The sequence below is a fragment of the Dasypus novemcinctus genome, chromosome 9 (assembly GCF_030445035.2).
Source record: "Dasypus novemcinctus isolate mDasNov1 chromosome 9, mDasNov1.1.hap2, whole genome shotgun sequence".
NCBI lineage: Eukaryota > Metazoa > Chordata > Mammalia > Cingulata > Dasypodidae > Dasypus > Dasypus novemcinctus.
In genome coordinates, this window is record NC_080681.1 from 42,329,915 (window position 1) to 42,350,975 (window position 21,061).

Consider the following 21,061-nt stretch of genomic DNA (forward strand, 5'->3'; position numbering starts at 1 on the left):
CTTAACTTTTGTTTGCCTGAGAATGTCTTAATCTCTCCCTCATTTTTGAAAGAAAGTCTCACCAGATAGAAAGTTCTTGGTGGGCAGTTGTTTTCTTTCAGCACTTTAAGTATTTTAACCCACTGCCTTCTTGTTTCCATGGTTTGTGATGAAAAATCAGCACTCAGTCTAATTGGGACTTCCTTGTATTAATATGTTAGGCATTGCTTTTCTGTTGTAGCTTTCAGAACTCTCTCCTTGTCCTTTGCATTTGGTAGGATGAACAATATATGATGGGATATATTTCTCTTCATGTTTATTCTCTTTGGTGTCTCTGGGCTTCTTGGATGTGCATATTCAGGTCTTTTGTGAAGTGTGGGATGTTCTTTGTCATTATTTCTTTGAATATTCCTTCTGTTCCTTTCTTTCTTCTCCTTCTGGGACTCCCATAATGCATATATTGGCATACTTGATGGTATCCCAGAGGTGTCTTAGGCTGTTTTAGCTTTTAATAATTTTTCCCTTCTGCTTCTCAGTCTGACTCATCTCAAGTATCTGGTGTTTGAATTCATTGATTTTTTTTCTCTTCTGCCAGGTCCAGTATACTCTTGAAATGCCCCTGGGTTTTTTTCATTTCTGTTATTGTGGTCTTCAGCTCCAATAGTTTTCTGTTTGGTTCCTTTTTAAAATTTCTATCTCTTCTAAGATTCTCATATTGCTCATTCATTGTTTTCCTGATATTCTTTTTCTGTACTTTCCTTCGACTCCTTGAGTATTTTTAAGATAATTTTTTTAAAAGGCTTTGTTCAGTATGTTCACATTCTCTTATTCATTGGAGTTTTCTGGATTTTTAGCCTCTTCCTTTGGATGACCCATCATTTCCTGTTTCTTTGTCTTGTGCTCTTCTGTTGCACACTGTATGTTTTAATATTTTAAAATGTTAATTCTTGGATTTTTTTCCCCTGAGATGTCTATTTTTTCTTTTTTTTTTAAAACCTGCTGGTGATAGGACAGACATTTTCTTTAGCCTTCTATCAGGAAGGCCTGCCCAAGACGAATGCAGCATGCAGGGTTTCCCTGTTTTTCTGGGCCTCTGTCTTGTCCTGGGCTTTTGCTAGTTAGTTGTTTGTGCATTTCCCTGTTTACAGGAGGAGACACACCTCCCTCTTCTGGGTGTTTGAAGCTGGCAGGCCTTTACCTCTGACTGTGGGCCTCTATCCACCTCTATAGTTCCTTACACTCTTTTTGTTGTCTCTAGCTGCTTTACCTGAAGGACAAATTCTGGGATGAGGCACGCGACAGAGAGGACTTTCCCAAGTCAGTCTTTCCCAGCCAAAGCCAGGCCAGGGACCCACAAAGAGGGTGCAGACCCACCCCAAAGTTCCTGGGGAGGGGATCAGGAAGGGTGCCAAGAGCTCTCTGATGACTCCCCAGAGCTGAGCTTTCCTGGCCTGCCCAGCAAATGCAGCCCTTCAGCCAACTGTCCTCTGCAGCCCTGAGGAAGCACAGCATCTTCATGTCCCCACCGCCACTGTCCCTGTCTTGGAAGAGATGAAACAACCCTCAGAGCCAGGCCCTGTGATCCAAAATCAGTGATCAGTGATTAGCCATGCCCATCCCTGGTCTTGGGGAAGAGGATTTTTGCATCTCTTTCTGTCACCAGAAGGGACTGGATCCCCCAGCAGCCTGCCACGAGAGTGGGGAATGAGCAACAGTAGCCACCACATGGAGAGAGCAATTTACAGTTCATTGTAATTTATCAGACTCTTCCTCCTGCTCTTCCCTGGGTGCTGTACAGTGTTCTTCTGTCCTCTGGAGTTTCAAAATAGTTGTTTTGGACAGTTCCTGCCTCTTTAATAGTTGTGTTGGTGGAAGGACTGAGTCCTGGAGCTCCCTACTCTGCCATCTTCCCACAATCTTCTAACTTAAATTTCTTAAGTGTGAAATGTCTGAAGGTAAATGTAAGCATGAGGTGCCAGGCACTATTCTAATAAGCACTTTGCCTAGATCATTTCACTTAATTCTTTTAACAGCCCTGTGAAGCAGGTATTGCTGCTCTCCCCATTTTGTAACTGAGGAAGCTGCAGCTTAGCAAGGCTACGTAATCTGCTCTGTGTATTGCATTTGCTCACTGGCTTTGCTCAGAACCACGTGGGTTTGAGTTCCACCCTCAGACTCTTGCAGTGTTACTCATGGCCTTGCCCTTGTGAATCCCTGGATTCTCCTTACTACTTCTCCTCAGCAGATGGCACTGTGACACGCTGCCTTGGAGGCGCTCTCAAGTTCACCTGTCCCAGTTCAGTTTCTTCCTCCTCTGGCCCTTTTTCCCCAGGCTCGTTCCTGTGCTCATCTCCTCTTCTAATACTCAATGGTGCTGCCCCCCATCCCTCCCTGCCTACTTTTTCTCTCTGTGGTCTAGCTGTGTGGTACAGACCCGTGGCTTCATCTGCCACCGCAGGCCAAGTCTGTCTCTCATTGTGAATGCCAAGAACTCAGTTTACCCGAGACAAAAACCAGGAGTCATTCCTGTAGGTCCTTCTTCCTTTTCCCTATGTCTAATTGGAGACCAGGTTGTGACTGTTTTCTTAGTCTTTTGTGACTTGTGCCTTCTTTTCCTCTGCCTCAAAGTTTGTGCAGGTCTTCCCACATTCTAACTGAAGGTTATTTGGCGGTTTTGTCATGTTCTGCTTGCTTCTTTTCCTTTATTTATCAATATATTGAAGCATTATGTTCAGCAGGGGTCTATTGTGTTGAACAAACCGCACGTGGTCCCTGTCTCCCTCACAGGGCCATCCTGTGGGTGAGGGAGATAGACACAGAATGATCAACTAGTAACTGCTGTAAGGTTTGCTATTGCTGTGTACCTGCCAGCTGCCCCAAGTGCTTTTCATATATGAAATTGTTTAATCCTCATAACAGTCCTGTAACATAGGTGGGTTTTTTTGCCCCTCCTTTTTTGGGATGAGGAAACTGGGCTGCAGGGTTTAAGCAGCTTTCCCAGAGCTCTACTGTTTAGGAGTGCAGAGAAGAGATTCAAACCCTGGTTCCAGAGACAGTGTCCTTCTGTGCCCAATGCTGTGCTGCCTGTGAGCACATAATTACAAGTTCAATGGCTGACAAGAAAGGAGGGTAGAAGGAGCTATGGGTGTGTGTAACTGTAGACAGTGCTATGAAATAATATAGGAGGGGTCTGATAGAGATGGAAATTAGAGAATTGCATTCTGAGGAAGGAGGCATTTAATCTGAAACCTGAGGCTGAAAAGAAATAATCCAAATATATGTGTGGGGGGTGGGGACTGTTCCAGTCAGAGGCACCAGCATGTGCAAAGTCCCTGAGGCAGGAGAGAGCCTGGGACAAGCAGGGAAGGAGGAAGACAGTGTGTCGGCAGTGTAGGAAAACCAGGGGAGGAATGGAACGGCAGGTGATAAGGCTACAGACATGGGCAGGGGGCATGCTGGAGAGAGCCATGGTCAGGATTTGGGAGCGAAGTTAAGGTGGCAGTTTCACCTACTTTAGGACATTCTCTACCTGCTGTTCTAAACAAGAATCCGATTGGTACTCTCCTCCTTCCAGTACAAGAAGTTCTTTTCTCTAACTACAGAGACAGTTTATCAAATGTGCACTCTTTGCTTGAGATTGAGTGGTCACGTTTTAAATTGTTCTTTCGTTTTTTAATGGTGAACTTGATGTCTGTGCCTTTTAAGCGAAAGAATCTAAGAGTATGTCAGTAGTTTGGCCTTTTTTGAATGTATCACCTTCTGTTGAATTCTCTTCTATAGTACACATTTATAAATAAATTGTAGTGTACTTATAAACAGTTCAAATGTTTAGTTTAAACCCTAAACTCTTCACAGCAGGGAATGTTTTACCTTATTTATGGGTTTCTGAATGGATGCAGTATGATTTGTTTCTGATGTTTGCAATTTCGTTTCAGTAATAGACAAAACATTTGCCATTTGAACTGCTTTTCAGACTGTCATTCCTCTTTGGAAATTTTTCCTGAGTAAGGTGTGTTTAACATTTGTATTCTGTCTTTGTTCCTTAGTTCAGAAAAATACTCAATATGTCCTGGTGTTTGATGCCTTTGTTATTGTGATTTGCTTGGCATCTCTTATTCTGTGCACAAGATCCATTGTTCTTGCTCTGAGGTTACGAAAGGTAAGTTGGCATTTTCTCCCTCCCCTCTTGGCTTCCACTGTTGGTTTGCTCAAATAGTAGATGCTGACTTTGCATTATCCAGCCTTGAGTGATTACTGCCTCCTTTCCTCCCCCACTCCCTTCCCCTCCCTCCTCCTCCCCATCTCCCACCAGATTTTTAATCAGCCTGGGATGTAGACAGAGGGAGGGAGTAAAAGCTCCTGCTGTTAGATCAGATAATTATCCTGCTTAAAAACTGTGCTAATAAGCACAGGTGCATAGTAGTGACTAGTTAAGCTTTTGAATGTTTCCAGAATACATGAGGCCCTTTAAATTCAGGCATGCTCTTAAGAATAGAGTGATAGCCTATGTGGGTTTTATCTTATGTCTTCAAATTGGCATTCATTTTGACAAGGAGGCATGGTAAATGTCTCGTAAAATAATGAACCATAAAATACTTTATTCTAGTTTTTAAATCATTTTTAAAAAATCTCTGAGTTTCATTTTGATTTTTCACCCTCAGGCTTCTTATGAATATGTACTCCAGCTCCCCACAAATCTTATTCTGGTTCGTGGCTTGTGTGTAAATGCATATTAGCATCAAGGGTACTAAGAATGAATCAGAAAACCATTTGTAAGCAAGGAAATAGTCTACATTCGGTTTTCCTTAATCTTTGTGAACTTTGCAAACATCCGCCTCTCTTACCCCCACTGAACCCCAACCTCCTTCAGATTCCAAATCCAAGGCTGGGGAACTGGCTCTGTCCCAGTGAGGAGGCAGTGTTGGGAAGTAATTAGGAGCACACACTCTGGAGCCTGTCCACCTGGGTTCAAATCCTGGATAATCCCCTCTGTGCCTCAGTTCCCTCATCTGGAAGTTAAGGGCTGATAGTACTTGCTTCATTGGGTTGTTGTCTGAGCAAGTGAGTTGATCCATGTAAAATATTTGGAATGTACCGTGTGCTAGCTATTTGACAAGAGTTCTGTTGGAGCAAGAGTATAAGACATCCATTTAATGCTTGTTTTAATTTAGTGGGCACTTGCATGCTTACTCACTGCTAGGGTCGATTGTGGGAGAGATTGCGTGCCATCCTCTCCACCCTAGAAGTGGAGATCAAATTGGAAAAGGTACTGCCGAATCATTTTATAGGCAAGAGCACTGTTTTTTCCTTGCCTTCTCCTTCCAGAGGGCAGTGTGGTTTGTAAGAATTGCTTTTTAAAATGTTTGCCGTAGAGATTTCTGAATTTCTTCCTGGAGAAGTACAAGCGACGTGTGTGTGATGTTGACCAATGGAAGTTTATCAACGGATGGTACATCCTGGTGATTATCAGTGACCTCATGACAGTCATTGGATCGATATTAAAAATGGAAATCAAAGCAAAGGTGAGGCACAGCTCAGTTTGTAAAGTACAAAGCCCATTTGTCTTTTACATTCTTCTGGATGACATTGGGCATTTTAAGATATAAAATCCCTGTGGCGAATAGTGTGGTTCTCCTGTTTCCTCTTTTCTCACACCCAAACGATTAAAAACCTCCTCTGACTGGATCCTTCTTTAAGGTAAAGTAAGGAAGCTGAAGCATTGTGGAAGATGATATTCTCATGAGCATCTCCCAGGAATCTTGACAGTTGATTGTTTGGGCTTCATTTATTATTATTTTTTTCATTGCAGAAGGAGCAACTGACCTAAAAGGCAATCACTATCCCCAAACGAGTATGTCAAGAGTCAGCAGCCACAGCCCATGATTTATTCATTGCTTTTTCGAATGGGTGTGAGGGAAGGAATATTTGAGTGCCTACTAATCGCGGGACGGGTTGTGTAAATTAGTCAATAGGCTTTCAGAGCAGCCAGAAGCTGGCTCCCGCTTCACCTACCTGCCCGCCCCCGCGCCGGGGCCGGGCAGCCCCTCGACCCCCTACCACAGCGGTGTCCTCCCGCCCTGACCCCGACTCCCTCTGTCTTTCTCTCTGGCCTGGACCGCTGCCCCAGCCTCCTAATTGGTTCTCCTCCCTTCGGCCTCGTATCCCTTAGATCTAGCCACGCAGCTGTCAAAATAATTTTTCTGCAAGTGCCTATCTAGCTGTTAAAATCCTTTCTGCCTCCCAGCACCACCCCAGCACGGCACCCTCCGCCCCGGCTCTGCTTCCCGCTCCTGCCTGGCTCTCGCTGACCCAAGGGCCGGCCCGTCTGGGACACCTGTGGTCCTCTGCAGGCACCTTCGTGGGGCTGTCCATTCACTGGCAGGATGGTCCAGGACCCTGCCCTGCTGTGGAGAGCCTTTTGGGAGGGCCTTCCACCTCACCTGGCACTTAGCGCGTTATGTGAGGACTGTGTTTGTGTGTTTGTCTCCTCAGCTAGACCTAAGATCCCTTCAGAGCAGCAGCTGTAATAGCAATTAATGTGTGAGCTTTTTCCCCAAAAGTAACTTAATGTTATTGCTTGATATTTAGCAAATACCGTAGGTTTATAGTCTTCAATGCTTAGTTCAGCATTAGATACAGTTTCCATTTCAGGATATTATTAGAAAAAAACTAGGTTTAACCAATTGAAAAATTACAAGGAAAGGAGAAATTCATTTGGAGGTGAGTTTTTTCTTTTTAAAGACTCAGCATCACTTCTAGGGAGGTAAGCAGTCCATTCTTTCCCAGTCCATTTAAAGTGAGGCTAAGGTAACTGATGCTGTAAGCTGTTATTTCTTTGAATAAAGCTGAGCGGAGTCTCATATTTTACTCCTCTGACTTGATTTTTTTTTTTTTAATTCCTTAGAATCTCACAAATTACGATCTGTGCAGCATTTTTCTTGGAACATCTACACTGCTTGTTTGGGTTGGAGTCATCAGATACCTGGGTTATTTCCAAACATATAATGTAAGGATGTGGCATTGGGTAGGGCCACTGGCATTGGGACTCATTTCTTCTTTGAGTTCTAGTAAAATAACTAAAATATTCTTTTTCATTTCTCCCATTCTGTTGCCCTTTTTTAGGTGCTCATTTTAACAATGCAAGCCTCACTGCCAAAAGTCCTTCGGTTCTGTGCGTGTGCTGGCATGATTTATCTGGGTTACATGTTCTGTGGCTGGATTGTTTTAGGACCATATCATGACAAGGTGTGTAGTGGTAATCCTTTCATAAATTATGCACTTGGAACCCTTAAAATGGGGTTTCAGCACTTACCTTCTCCCCACTCTTCAGCATGAACCCTTGACTTCAGTAAACACACAACTTCCTATCAGTTTCCTTTGCCTTTTTCTTTTCAGGATATTGAAGTGACTTCAGGATATTGAACCAAGAATTGCCTGGGACTAGGGAGCACATTTCATAGTTATCAGGGACTGATAACTGTGGCTAGGCTTAAGGGGTAATTAACTAACCCAGCTGATCATCAACTGAGAAATAGTTGGACATGAAATCATTAGAGTAAAAATGAAATGAAGAGAGGGAAGTTCTTACAAAACATTTCTAACTTCAAGGATTAGGGGTTTTAGCCAAGTTAATTGGGGAGAAGGAGGGTAGAAAGACTCTGCTTAGAAGGGCCATCTTGGGTTTATGATGGAAATGATAGTGTCTTGGCTTTGCAGGTGGTTTTGATTACAGCACCACCTTTGGGCCTTATTAAAGATCAGTATCTGAATTCTGAAATATTAGTGGGCTTAAGTCAGCATCATAACCTCAGGAACACCAAAGATATGCTTAGGTGTTCATGTTTAAAAATGGTAAAATTGACTGGTGGAGGCATCAGGAAATGAGACTAGGTCTTGTAAGAGGAGTTATTGCAGCTTATGTTTTCCATGAGCCTGTGGCAGCTGGGGCAGTAGCAGCCCACCAGAAATGGTAGCTGCTACCACGCGCCTGGTAGGCACTATGCTAAGTACAGTATGTCCGTGTTCTCATTTAATCCCTACAACAGAGGATTGTTATCCTCACTTAAAGACACTGCAAGGAGAAAAGAAGTTAAAAAAAAAAAGGCAAAGGATTACTTCCACGCTTGTTTAACATCTCAGCCTTAATGTTTGTCCTTGATAATTGCTTTAACCAACACAGGGGATCAAATCTGGTTTGCAAGCTATTTGCAGAGAATAAGCAATCCTCAAAGCTCAGACCTTCTATGTGGCCTTACCTACATACAGCCTAGTATCCTGGGACCCAAGATTTCTCCTCTTTAATGAAGCGTCACATTTAATATGTCCAAAGAGAATGATTGATTTTCCTATTTGTGAACCTGCAGTTAACAAAGGGGCAGCCTCTGGAATAATAATAAGTCATGATCATCTTATTGCTTTTCCAGTTCTATGCCACTACTTTGAAGATGACTCATCGGTAAAAACTGTTCTTTGATACGATCTCTCCCATCTGGAGAACTTAGCTAAGTGTTAGTGCCCAGAAAAATTCAGAATTTTCTTCTTTCCTTGCCATCGTACTCTGAAAGCTTCTCTGCATCTGTGTCACTAGAGGGCAGTGTTGTACCATTTGGAATAAATTCTAAGCCTCAGAATGTGGGCTTTAGTTCATTGGTCCCAGGGCCTCTGGACAAGGGTCGTACCTCCTTTGCCCTCCGTAGGTTTCCCCGTAAATATTCCATAAGGCGCCCAGATAATGTGGCTTGAATTTTGCTAAAATAGTCTTCTCAAATGCTGTGTGTGCTAGGCATGGTGCCCAGAGTTCTTTGGCTCTCGTGCTAACCCTCCTGTTTTCTGAATCCAGGGGCCCAAATATGTTAAATAACTTGCCTGCACTCCCACAGCTGGTAAGTGGCAGAGATCTGTCTGACTTCAGTGTGCATGCTTCAGCCTATCCCCTGGAGGGCTTCTTTTTCAGTACTTTTTAAAATGGACTGTTAACAAAAGAGCATTTAGTGTGGCCCAAGAAGCCGGGTGGAAGGAGAACCTCATAATCAGTCTGAGTTCTCTGAATGTATGTCAAGGTGTCCTCATGGAAAATGGGGCTTATTCGCTTTGAGTCTGACTGCATTTCCGTATGTCAATTCTGTCCTTTCAAAGGATCCAGGTGAAATTTGGAATCTCTGGATCATCACTGTCCAGTGGAAGTAGAATGCGAGCTACAAATGAATAACAACTACTTTAATATTTTCTAGCTGTCACATTAAAAAAAAAAAAGAGCAACAGATGAGATTGATTTTAGTAACATCTTTATGTAACCCAATATACCTAAAATATTATTTCAGCATGTAAACAATATAAAACATTGATATGTTTTATATATTTTTTTCAGAGTGTGTCTTTGCAATTTGGTGTGTTTTTCTTCTTTTCCTTACAGTACATCTCATATTGAACCTGGCTAGTGGCTACCTATAGAACACCACAGCCCTAGATTTATGTTTCTCTCTTAATGTTAGCTCCCCATTTTCTACCCCCTGTAAGAGTCTCTATCGAGTTGCCCTGCAGGATTGTTTGCCATGTCCATCTCCTATCTCGAGCCAGATGAATATTTTGGAAAACGCGTAGTTGAGTTAAAAATTCAGTGAATGCCCTGGTCAATGGGGGGTGAAAACCCTCGGTCTGGAGCTGGACTTTGTGCTTTTCTTCTCCATGTTTCTTCTTTTTTGAAGCTGAAGTTAGAAAATTTTACTGGCCCTCTTTTCTCCCCCATATGAATCCAAACTGTCAGGATTTTCAGGTTCTGCCAATATCTGTTGAACCAGAGGGCCTTCAGTGTTACCTGAAACCTTAAAAAGCTGAGCGCTACAAGCAAGCATTTTCTAGGATAGAATTTTAACAGCCTTGAGTGTAGAAGTTAACTCATTCTTAGAAAAGAAAAAGAAGCAAAACAACTCTAAAGAGGAGGTATCAGGAAAACTATAATCTTACCCCACTGTGTGGCAGCAGTTGGCCCACAGCTTTTTAGCTTTCTGTTTAGCCACCTAATTTCAATGGTTCAACTGAAAGAAACTAAAGATGCAAAAGGTGTCCTGTCAATGTTCATTTCCAGCACTAATGGACTTTGGCACAGAGCCCTTCTAAAATGCCTGGGCCCAGAAGGCTAAAGACTACTGATGTTCTTCCAAACTTCACCTTGAATCATTAAATATTACTCTAATGTGGCTTTCTGTTTCCAGAGGACTTTTTTACTGTGAGGTATAAATTGTAGTCTTGCATTTTGCCATTTTACAAATAGGAAGACCAAAGCATTGAAACATTGTTGGACTTTGCTGATGACACAGGTCAAAGTTGAGGAGAAACTGCATTGTGTCTTCTTACCTCAAGGTCTCTGATTTTAAGCCCAGCACTATTTTATACAAAAGAATTATTGACCAGTTAAGACATTTTGCCTGAAATGTTGAATGCAGTTCTTAGCATTGGCTTTTGAAGCACATTTTTGTATCATTTCCTGATATAAGCCAATCCAGGATATGTAAGGTTCTTTTTGGCTCAGCCACATCATTTGTGAAACCAGAGCTTGGGTTCTCACTATGGTCCCACTGAATCTACTGGGATTCTTTATGGAAATGCCCAGTTAATATGTATTAAATATTTACTTTGCACCAAACACTGTCAGGTTCTTCTAGACTGAGTTTTTAGTGGCCCAAGACTGTGGCTTATTCCTCTTTGCATTCTACATGCCCAGCATGCTGCTTAGAACATGGTAGGTGCTCTGAAAGTTTGTTGAATGAGCAAGAAAAAGAGAGAGCAGCACCTGCTTTCCAGGAGCGTACGAGTTTATAAAAACTGAAGCAGTTCCCTAGAAATGCTGTCTTTCTCGACAGAACTACACTAGAACCTTGCTTTACCTGGGACATTTTATAGCTCAACTCTACTATGGAATTTGGCCACTGAAATGGACTCCGATTCACAGCTACTTCTTGTGGTACCATATGGCAAAGTGTATACCGGTCACTTAACTTATTGGGTCTTCATTTTAACATCTTGGTGGGTTAAAGTAATTCTCATGTGGAGAAAGGAGAGGGAACTATAGTGGTTGTGGATAACACCAATGATGAGACAAGTATTGCATCTAGACTGTTACAAAGTAACTTCAGGAAAGACTGAATTTCATTAAGTACTGACTGCCTCTTAACAGCTCTAAAAATTGGAACTTAGCCTGCTGTGGATTCTTGAAACTTTGGAGAGGAATTGGCCAGATTCCAAAAGAAATGATGAGAGATATGAATTATTCATTGTGGTGTCAAAGTTGTAATTGACACCCATAGAAGCTAACATTAATTTCTCAGCCTTAAGGCTAGTGAGAGGATGGAAATTACTCTGGGAGCTGTAGATCTCACTTTCGAATAATCTGAACATTGTTAAGTGATTTGCTCACTGGGATCTTCGCTCCAAGTCTCTATGGAGAGCAACTCTACTCCTTTTGGTCAGAGTTGTTGGGATGCAGCAAAGGTGTGGTGTGATCCTTGCTTGGGGTACACTTGTGTACCTTCTCCTGTTGCCACAAACTTGACCCTGTCCCATCCAGCCATGGGGCAGGGAGTGTAAGACAAAGCATCTGCTATCTAGCTGGGGTATTGAGAGTGTATGGAAAACAATTGAAGACCTCTTGGGAGTTCACCCCATGGTCCTGACTGATAAAGTGAACAAAGATGGGATTGTGGACTAGCCACCAGGGCAGTCTCCCTTGAAGTAGAATTTGAAACAGCCCTTGAACATTGGCCTGATATGGACACAGAAAAGAAGATGAAGAACATACCAGGTGAAGAGAATAAAGATGGAGAAATAAGCCTGGTGTTCTGGGAGGAAACGAGCAAAGAGTGTTAAGGTTGAAGAAGAGATGGAATGAAGCTGCTTGAAGGAGAGACTTATTCCCACCTTCCTGGTTTATTTTTATGTTGTATCTAACCTTAAGCAAGAGAAGTGACCTGAAAGACATATTCTATGAATTTCAGATTTTACTGCAGCTTAGAGTGGAGGGTGAAGAGGTTGGAATGAAGACTTCCTTAGAGGTTGCTGCAATAAGTCAGACACATATTAACATCAGGGCCTAGAAATAGTGGGTCAGAGCCACATGTCGCAGGAACAGAGGGGACTTTAAAGATTGAAAAGAGGGAACATTAAGTCAATACATTGGTTATTTTGGAGTAGGTGTTTCTGTGGTAGAAGACAGGAATCACCAACAGAATTAGGGAAATTTGGAAGGAAAGCCCATTTTCTGGGTTAAGGTGGAAGGAAGCCTTATTTTGTTGCATATGAAGTAATAGCACAGCTTCCAGGTGAGGGTGTCCCATAGACATTCCACAAGGATTTGGGAACCCCCAAGGCCACACTGACTTAATGGAAGTGCTAAACCCTAAGGACAGAATGTGGTTCAAAGCTCTGCAACTACTTGTTTCATCTTTGTTTCTGAAACTGTCTCTTTTTTTTTATCTGTTAGGTAATTTTTGCTCTTTGGATAGAAATTTTTCCCATTCATCTAATGTTCTAACTCTCTGGTTCTAGAGATAACAGATTATTAAGCACCTTTAATCAATGTAGCAGTATGGTTTTCCCAACCGCTTGAAGCTAAGAAATGGGGCTGGCTGACTCCAGGATTCCATTGGTATTCCCTGTTAGCCTCAGCTCATCTCCTGAACCTCAGGTGTACACATCCAGCTGACCACTAGTAATCAGCATTTCTACCTGGCACCTAAACTCGCCTTGTCTAAAATTGAACCCATTAGCCACCCCTTTCCACTGTCCCCTTGTAGTAGTCAAGGTTCTCTAGGAAAACAGAACCTATAGAGATATCTTTAAATATTATGAGATTTTATAAAATTGTTTTGCATGACTGTGGGCATACACAAGTCCAAATTCCATAGGGCAGGTGGTAAGTTGGGATCTCTGATGAAGGTTTTCAGTGAATTCACCCAGGAGAAGCTGACTGGCTGAAATAGAGATGGAAGTTCTCTCTTCTGACTGCTGAAATCACCATTTTTCCTTTTAAGGCCTTCAACTGATTGTCTGAGAAGTCTCTCATTGCTGAAGGCAAACTTCTCAGTTGATTGTAGATGTAACCAGCCATAGATGCAGTCAACTTACCAATGATTTAGGTCCATGAAATGTCCTCACAGTAACAAACAGGCCAGTGCTTTGGTCAAGTGCTTGCTTGACCAAACAACTGGCCAAATAACCTAGCCAAGGTGACACACTAACCATCATACCCCTCTCTGGATTTATTTTCTCCTCAGTTTCTCTCTCCCCCATTTCAGGACTGCTGGGTCACGTGGACTCTTGCAGTTGCCTTCTCATGGGTACCCGTGTCCCCAGCCTTTTCCTCTTTTAGGAGGTCATCCTTGTACCATCAGTGGCTTCTTAAAAACAGATGAGGTCATGTTCCTTTTCTGGCTGAATCCAGCTATGGATGGGATTAAGTTTGAAGTATTTAGAAGACCAAACAAAACCCTTGGCAGTGGAATAGAAACTCCTTCCCAGCGCCCTTTGGCCCCTTCTCCATGTGCCCAGCACTGTATTTCTCCCAAATTCATAGAGAACATCATCCCCTTCATCTCTCACTGGTGAATTGCTACACTTTCAGCCTTGTTCAAAGCATCATTTTTCTTGTACCTCCCACCCTAGCTCTATCACAGGCCTTTATTAAATATGCTGGTTGTGGCCTGCCTCCTTACTTGGGAAGCATTAGCCATGATTATTCATCCTTCAACACTTTTCCAGCTCCAGTAATTTTTATTTCTAAATGTGTTAAAAATTACCTGCATCTATGGTTGGAAAGGATCCTGTGAAGCCATTCATTTAGTAAAATATTTTGAGTCTACACTATATCCCAGAAACTTTCATATATAACTGGTTATAATATACAACTGCTACAGTTCTTTCAAGAAGCAGTTTAGCAGAATGTAGCCTTAAAAATGTTAATAGCGTTAGACCCAATACTAGGAAAAAAGCATTATGCATTGAGATGCTCATTATATTGTTCTTTATAATTACAAACATTAGGATGTCCAGTGACAGGGAAATAGTTAAATTTGGCATTTGCAAGGAATGATCTATAATGTAACAAACAGCCTCTAAATAGTTTGAGTGTGAATAACATGAGAAAATGCTTATGCTAAGTAAAAAAAAAAAATTAGGATCCAAACCTGTTAGATGAAATGCCACAATCTATGAAAAGACACACAGGAAAAGACTGTGGGAAATGTCCAGAAACTATCTTTGAGAGTGCAGAGAGTAGTTTTTTGAGTGTTTTCCTCCTCTTGTAGTATTCTAGATATCTTGCAATGAATGGGATACTTTTAAGAGGAACTACAACAAAACAAGCTGCCTAAACACCTCTCTGCCTTTTGGGATAATAGAAATATATCTTAGAAACTAATTTTTTTCCCCTAAAGTTTGAAGATCTAGACACAGTGGCTGAGTGTCTGTTCTCTCTGGTCAACGGTGATGACATGTTTGCAACCTTTGCTCAAATCCAGCAGAAGAGCATCTTCGTGTGGCTATTCAGTCGCCTGTATTTATATTCATTCATCAGCCTTTTCATCTACATGATTCTCAGCCTTTTTATTGCACTTATTACAGATTCTTATGATACCATCAAGGTAAGTAATTATCAATATTTGCTGCAAAAAAAAACACCCCAAAACCACTGCATATTCTATATAGATTGTGACATGAAAATACTATATTCCTCACTAAGGATTTGTAGAAAAGATAATCTTTAGATGCTGGAGATGAATTTGTTAATATGGACCAAGGACCCCAAATCAGATTGCAGTGGTTTGGAGGTATGATAAGAAAGAGAAAGGAAATGGGGAAGGATGGGCTGAGTTTGGTAAATCCAGTAGCTGAACTGCCCATCTCAGCACTGACCTGTGGACCTGTATGGCTACTTGGAACTGAGGTTTTTTGATAGCAAGTTTCAATGATAAGGGGTGGTCACCATCCTAACAGCTGTTCCAATATCATCACACCCGCACACTGGATGATGTGGCCACTCAGGTGTGGCCTTATGCTTTTTTTTGACTGTTTTGTTTCCTACCTTCCTAAGCCACCTGATGGGTTCTGATGATCCTTTCAGGCTTGGCCCATTTAATGGATCTGTAACTTGGAGGAAGCTCTGCCTCCTTGGGTGGTGGAACCTCCTCAGCAGATGGGAATGCTTGGCAAACCTTGTTTCAGGGCCAGTGTCTGAACTACCAGGGATGTCAGTGCCTTGGGCTGCTGTCCTCTGCTTTACCCCTTTTCAGATTTAAGAAGAAAGAAAGCCAGTCTCTTTGGAAAGACTCTCGAGCACTGTGTGTGTGGGGAATAGGGGTAGGGTTGGGGGCTGGAATTAGTATTCCCACAGGAATACCTAGCAGAAGAGTTGGCATAGGGAGGGAAGAGCTCCGTGCTCATGCTGTGTAGGATGCGTCTTTGACGTGGCAATCCCCATGTGTGGGCCAAGCCTAAACCCTGGGGTGGATGACCTCCCTAAATGTGAGGAGAGGGGGTGTCAGTGTCTGTGTGTCTGCTTGGAGGAGCCTACTGCCTTCTGCGAACTGAGAGACCAACATCTATAAAAGTAGGGGAAGTAGAGAGTACCTCCCAGGCAGATTCCGCATTGGTGGTTCATGGAGGGGGTGGGGGAAGGCTTATCTGGGCTTGAAGCTTTAGACTTTTGGCTACTTCTTTCATTCCCTTATTAGTACATCCCTCCTCTGCCCCTCCCTGACTTTCTTTCTGGAGTTTCCTTTGGATTGTTCTCTGTCTGCATGGTGGCCCTGACTTGGTATTCATCATGGTTCATATCAGTTCTTGGATCTGAGCTAGCAGTGTGGGAGACCTTTCTTTTAGCAAAGGTGGGTTAGATTTGTTGATGAAGGGAGCAATTTCTCATGCTTTATAAATAAGGTAACGACATTATGTACTTTTAAAAGAAATATCAACAGAATGGGTTCCCTGAAACGGATCTTCAGGAATTTCTGAAGGAATGTAGTAGCAAAGAAGAGATTCAGAAAGAGCCCTCAGCCTTCCTATCCTGCATCTGCTGTACTAGGAGGTCAGTATTGTGTTTAATCGGGTCTCCATGCTCCTGAGGTGGGCAACTTTGCTTCCCTAAGAGTCATCCCAAGGTTAACACTGTACTCAGAAATCAGGTTATTGTGGGAAATAATTAATCTTTCTTTCCTCTTGTGAATTTAGAAACAAATCATTTTCTTATAAAATAGGGTTGTAGGGAGAGTTCCATGACCCTGGTTGAAATCTCTTAGGAACATTAGGAGGCTCTGATGAGAAAGAATGAATAATGTTCCTAAAGCAAAAACAGAGCTCTTAAGTGACCAAAGTAAAAGGTCAAAGCTCTTATTTTTAGAGGTGGAGCTCTGCGAATGTCAAAGGCATTTTCCCTTTTCACAATATTTGGTGCAGACAACCTTTCTTTAGCAGAGGAAAAAAACTGCTTGAGAGGAGTTACATGGACTTGGTTGGAAACGCGCATCAGTAGCTCTTCCTTAACCAGCTGTGCTTTGCTCACTGCTCCTCAGGACTCATGATAATGGCCTGGACCTCAGTGGACCAAGTGTACCATAGTGATTTGATGAGTGGATTGGGGGTCAGATGGGGGACATTTTTAAAATGTGCCCATGTTTGTTTTCACTTATAGCCAGGGATGGGGGGTGCTAACTAAAAGTTATCCCCAACCCATGTTTTTTGAGAAGGATTCTCCAACCAAATTCCTGAAGGAAGATGGGAGAACATAATTGCTACTTAAAACCACAGGAGGTATTTTTCTTTTTAATCAGTTCATACCACATCTTGGGATTTTAAATGATATGACTCAGCATTTCCAAAGAATGGTAAATATGAGAGGAGGTCTTCTGACAAGAGTTAAGTTTTAAAAATCATATTTTATCCTCTCAGAGGGAAATTAATTTTATTTTGGGGATCTGTTGCTTCCTAAGAGGGACCTTGTATAAGGAAGGTCTCTCAAAGTTGCTTTTCTAATATGTCATTAACTGTAAAGGGAAAAAAATACTGCTGAGAATGTAATTGTGAATTCTGAAAAGTAACTGATAGGTTTTTGTGCTTGATTTTTGGACCTTGGATTGTACCTTAAAAAGCCCTAGAAGGTTGGCAAGCATTTTCTTGTGTAGCCACATGGAACAAGAAAATATTTAAGGAATTGATGGGTTATTAGACTTATTGACAAAATTAGGTCTGAGTGGTGAGGAAAAAGGGAGCAATATCAGCAGATTATTTGCCCTAAAAAGTGGTAAGGTTGATAAAAGATACTAAAGAGGAAATAATTTAAGGGAACAAGAGAATCCACTAAGGATATCAGTCAAAGAACCAGGATGTTTAAAAAAAAATTTTAGGGGGGGCAAAAAGGATATCAAAAAGTTAAAAACAGAAGTGGCATTACGGGTTTGGCCAAATGATGGCCATGGGTGAAGTCAGCTGGAGTAATTTAAGTACAACAATCAGACGGAAGCCTGGATTCCCTGGGTGGGTTAGAGGGACTGCAGAGAATAAATGAAGGTCATGATGGAAGGAAATGGATTGTAAGGGGCCCTTGAGAACAAGTGATGGCTTTGCCTCCATCTAAAAGTCGATACACCTGGGTGTGTTTAAAGGCAAGGAAACAAAGAATGGTATAAATTGAGGAAGGCTATGGATGCAGAGTTAATATTGGAGAGAGACCGTATTAAGGTAGAACGGTGAATAAGAGCATTACAAAACTGGCAACTGTGCTCTCGCCAGTGTCCATGACAGACAGCAGTGGACAGTCAGCTCTGCCATCTGCCAAGCATGGATGTGGCTGCTGTTTTTCAGCAAAGCAGTCCAGGCTACCACCTCAGGTTGATCCTTCTTCAGATTATTGCAAGAGCTCCCAGAGTGATCATCAGGACACCTGGGCTTTCGTTTTGGACCCTGCCATTACCTGTACCCAAACCTCTTGGGTCCGTCATGCCATCAGGGTAGGCCAGGTGACCTCTAAGACATCAACTCTAAAGCCATGTGGTTCTCTGGAGAAATATTACTAATAACAGATGCAGAGTAAACATCCCCCCTTCTCAGCTGCGGTGAAGGAGGAAAATCTGCTGCTTCAGCCCTTGGTAAATCTTTGTAAGATAAGGGAGATAAAGGGTCCTAATAGATAGGCAGCTCCTGAAAGTTTGTTGCCAAAAGCAGGTACTCAAAGCTAAAATAAAGTAAATTGCCCTTATTACTTTCTCATCCTTTAATAGTTTGTACTCAGCATGTCTATAATTTATATGTGCCTAGACTGTAGATTATTCCTCCTCAAAGATGTTTAAATCATTGTTCTCTTTTCCCTTTCTGTTCCCCCTTTCTGTTTACAGGAAAGGAAGTGATGACCATTTGATACCTATTGCCTAAAATCCTTCTGCTAAAGACAATCAAGTTTCAGGCCTCCCTCAACAGTGGCAAAGCAGAGGGATCCTGAAACGGCTTGAACCAGCACTTCCAAAAATACTGACTTATTTAATTGCAGAGCAGTAAAGAGGAGTGAATGCCAGCTGACTGACCACGACTGAAGTTGCTAAGTTACTTTTTATAAACTTGGATGATGGAGAAACACCATCGGCTACTACTGGGCATTAGTGCAAAAGAGCAGTGATAATGAAATTCTCTATTTGTCTTGTAATTTGTGACATGAGTGTACAAAGCAATGGTGTTTAAAGCTATGTATTTAAAGATGTGTGCTCCTGGTCAAATAAGGGTTTGTTTTAAAAGTGAGTTTTGGGTTAGAAGGCATTTGTTTATTCATGGTCTGCACAGAAATGAAGTTGGTTGCTATACCAAACTAAAGGCTCTAAGCTGGAGAACTATTAAGCCATTTAAAGATCACATTTAAATCAACAAAAAACTTCTTGCAGTGGACCTTTCATGGCCTTTGTTCCTGTGGTTTTTCTTCTTCAGCAAGATGTGAAACAACTATTGTCTTCATGGAATGAGTAGGAATCCAGGTCATTTGGACACTACTTCATCATTCATGCTAACTGGTGATTGTACACAAACAACACGTGGAAATCAGCTGTAGCAGTGCACACTCATTTTAACAATTGAACCCCACTGTGGTAGGGATTTGCTCTTGTCAAGCAAGAAAATATGATCAACTTTCCCCAAATAAATTTATTTTTATCATAATATATGGAACTACTATTATTTTTAAAAGGCTGTGATTATGAACATCTATCTGGTGAAAAATTCATAACCCACCTTTTCTCCAAAAGGGGTTTCCTACTTTCTTAAAAACAGTGAAGGAGATACAGGGGCTAATATATGGAAATTAATCCACAAATATTTGTGATAGTGCCTTGAGAGACTATGATCACATCATACAGATATTTACTTCATATTCGAGCCATATCTGGTCAACTATTTTAATTTATTGGTGAAGAATAGCATTTGAATTAAGCAGGACCCCAGTCCCAGGGTCCTTCCTCTTTCCCCTGCATAGTGCTGTCACTCTCTCCCCAGCCCCCACAGGCTGCCCTTATCCTCCCTGCCCCTGTCTCTGCCTCCACTCTTTCTTCATGTGCCTGCACCAAATCTATGCAGGAGACATATTTCAGGTAGTATCTTTAAAGTTTGTGACAGAGTTAGTGACTTAAATTCTCTAAACAATACTTGGATCAAATTATCTTTTTATTTAACTACTTTTCTTACAAAAATGTCAAGAGTTACGCTCAATTTTTAAACCAAGGACCATTTAACTGGTAGTTTTGGAATCATTTCATGAAAGTCCAGAATTTGGTATGTAATTAGATCACTTATTCACTTCTGATTGTATCCCCCATATACTTAGTTTTGTTTCTGAACAGAATCATTGTTAAAGCCTCTGGCTTACTCTGTAGCTGTGACTGCCATTTGAATAGAAGATTAATGAAGATCTTCCATGCTCATGTTTTTCTTTTATTGGCTTTCATGTTTCCTTTTATTTCTTTTCCCTCCAGCTGGACAAAACACTTTCAGGAGGAAAAATATTTTTCAAGGTTACCCTGTATCTGTGAAAACATTGTCTCTCTTTTTAAAAATTCTAAACAATTGTCACTTTACCAACTGTGTTATCTGTTTGGATTTTATCAAACAGTGTTCTCATAACTCTGCTAATAGACATATCTGGGACATTCATGAAAGTTAGGAGACTCTTCCTGCCTACTGCTGCAATTCTGAGATTTCCAACCCTTGTAGAATTTATCTCCAGCTTGCAGCGATACAGTTAAGCTTCTTGACTTGAGGTGGTGGAAAGAGGATGTGGCTGGAAATCATCTAGATCCACCTGAGTTTAAATCCCAGGTTAACCTGTAGCATTGTCATCCTGGGCAAGTTAACTTTTGCTTTTAAGTAATGATGATGATAAACCTCAACAAATATCTGGGCATGGCATTTAAGTCGAAAATTCATACCAACCCTGGCATTCTCCTGAGCTGCCATTTCCCTTTGATTCTCTGCCGTGTTTGTGAATAGATTCTATGGGAAATGGAAGAGTGCAGACACTGAGAGAATTGCCTCTGCAGCCATTTGCCTGGGCGCCTGTCCTCCTCCAACTTCCTTAGTGTTCTAGGACACCATGTCTTTGTGTCCTCATCTGTAGATTGGGGCTAACAGTACCTACCTCGTAGACATGTTGCAAGGATTAACTGAGTTAAGCATAAAGTGCATAGAACTGAGCGTGTTTCAGTAGCACCTAAAAAGGCCTTACTTGCTTGGTCTACAAATGTACAAAAACTTCTGTCATTGACAAGACTGATCAGTGTTTCCATATATGTTCTACTTTGCCCCTCACCCCACTGTCCATCAATGAAGAATCTCATTCTCTTTCCATTTAATGTTTCTCCCTTGGCAGAGAATCGGTTTAGGGAGGTAAATTTTTAAACTCTGGCAGTTTTGCCCAGTTACAATATGACCTCTGAGCTTGCAAGGTGGAGTCCTTTGGGACTTGCTCCTCACACTGGCTGTACAAGCATTCTCTTCTAGCTCTTTGCAGCCATAAGATTTTAGTGTGCATGGCCCATCTTTGAATGGGAACCTATATGACTTT

General features: G+C 41.8%; 1 protein-coding gene across 4 annotated transcripts in view; it reads left to right on the forward strand.

The window, feature by feature from the left end:
- MCOLN2 (mucolipin TRP cation channel 2) overlaps window positions 1–19,164 on the forward strand; it is a 60,441-nt gene extending 41,277 nt beyond the window's left edge. For 3 of the 4 annotated variants that reach the window (XM_058303238.2, XM_058303240.1, XM_058303237.2), the window contains exons 8-14: window positions 4,026–4,138; window positions 5,352–5,501; window positions 6,884–6,985; window positions 7,102–7,224; window positions 14,406–14,612; window positions 15,933–16,054; window positions 18,357–19,164. In XM_058303238.2, the coding sequence (XP_058159221.1) occupies window positions 4,026–4,138; window positions 5,352–5,501; window positions 6,884–6,985; window positions 7,102–7,224; window positions 14,406–14,612; window positions 15,933–16,054; window positions 18,357–18,393 (854 nt within the window). In that variant the 3' untranslated portion in view covers window positions 18,394–19,164. The remainder of the gene's footprint in view (window positions 1–4,025; window positions 4,139–5,351; window positions 5,502–6,883; window positions 6,986–7,101; window positions 7,225–14,405; window positions 14,613–15,932; window positions 16,055–18,356) is intronic. The other variant, XM_058303239.2, reaches the window with a different exon arrangement.
- Window positions 19,165–21,061: the final 1,897 nt, after the last annotated feature.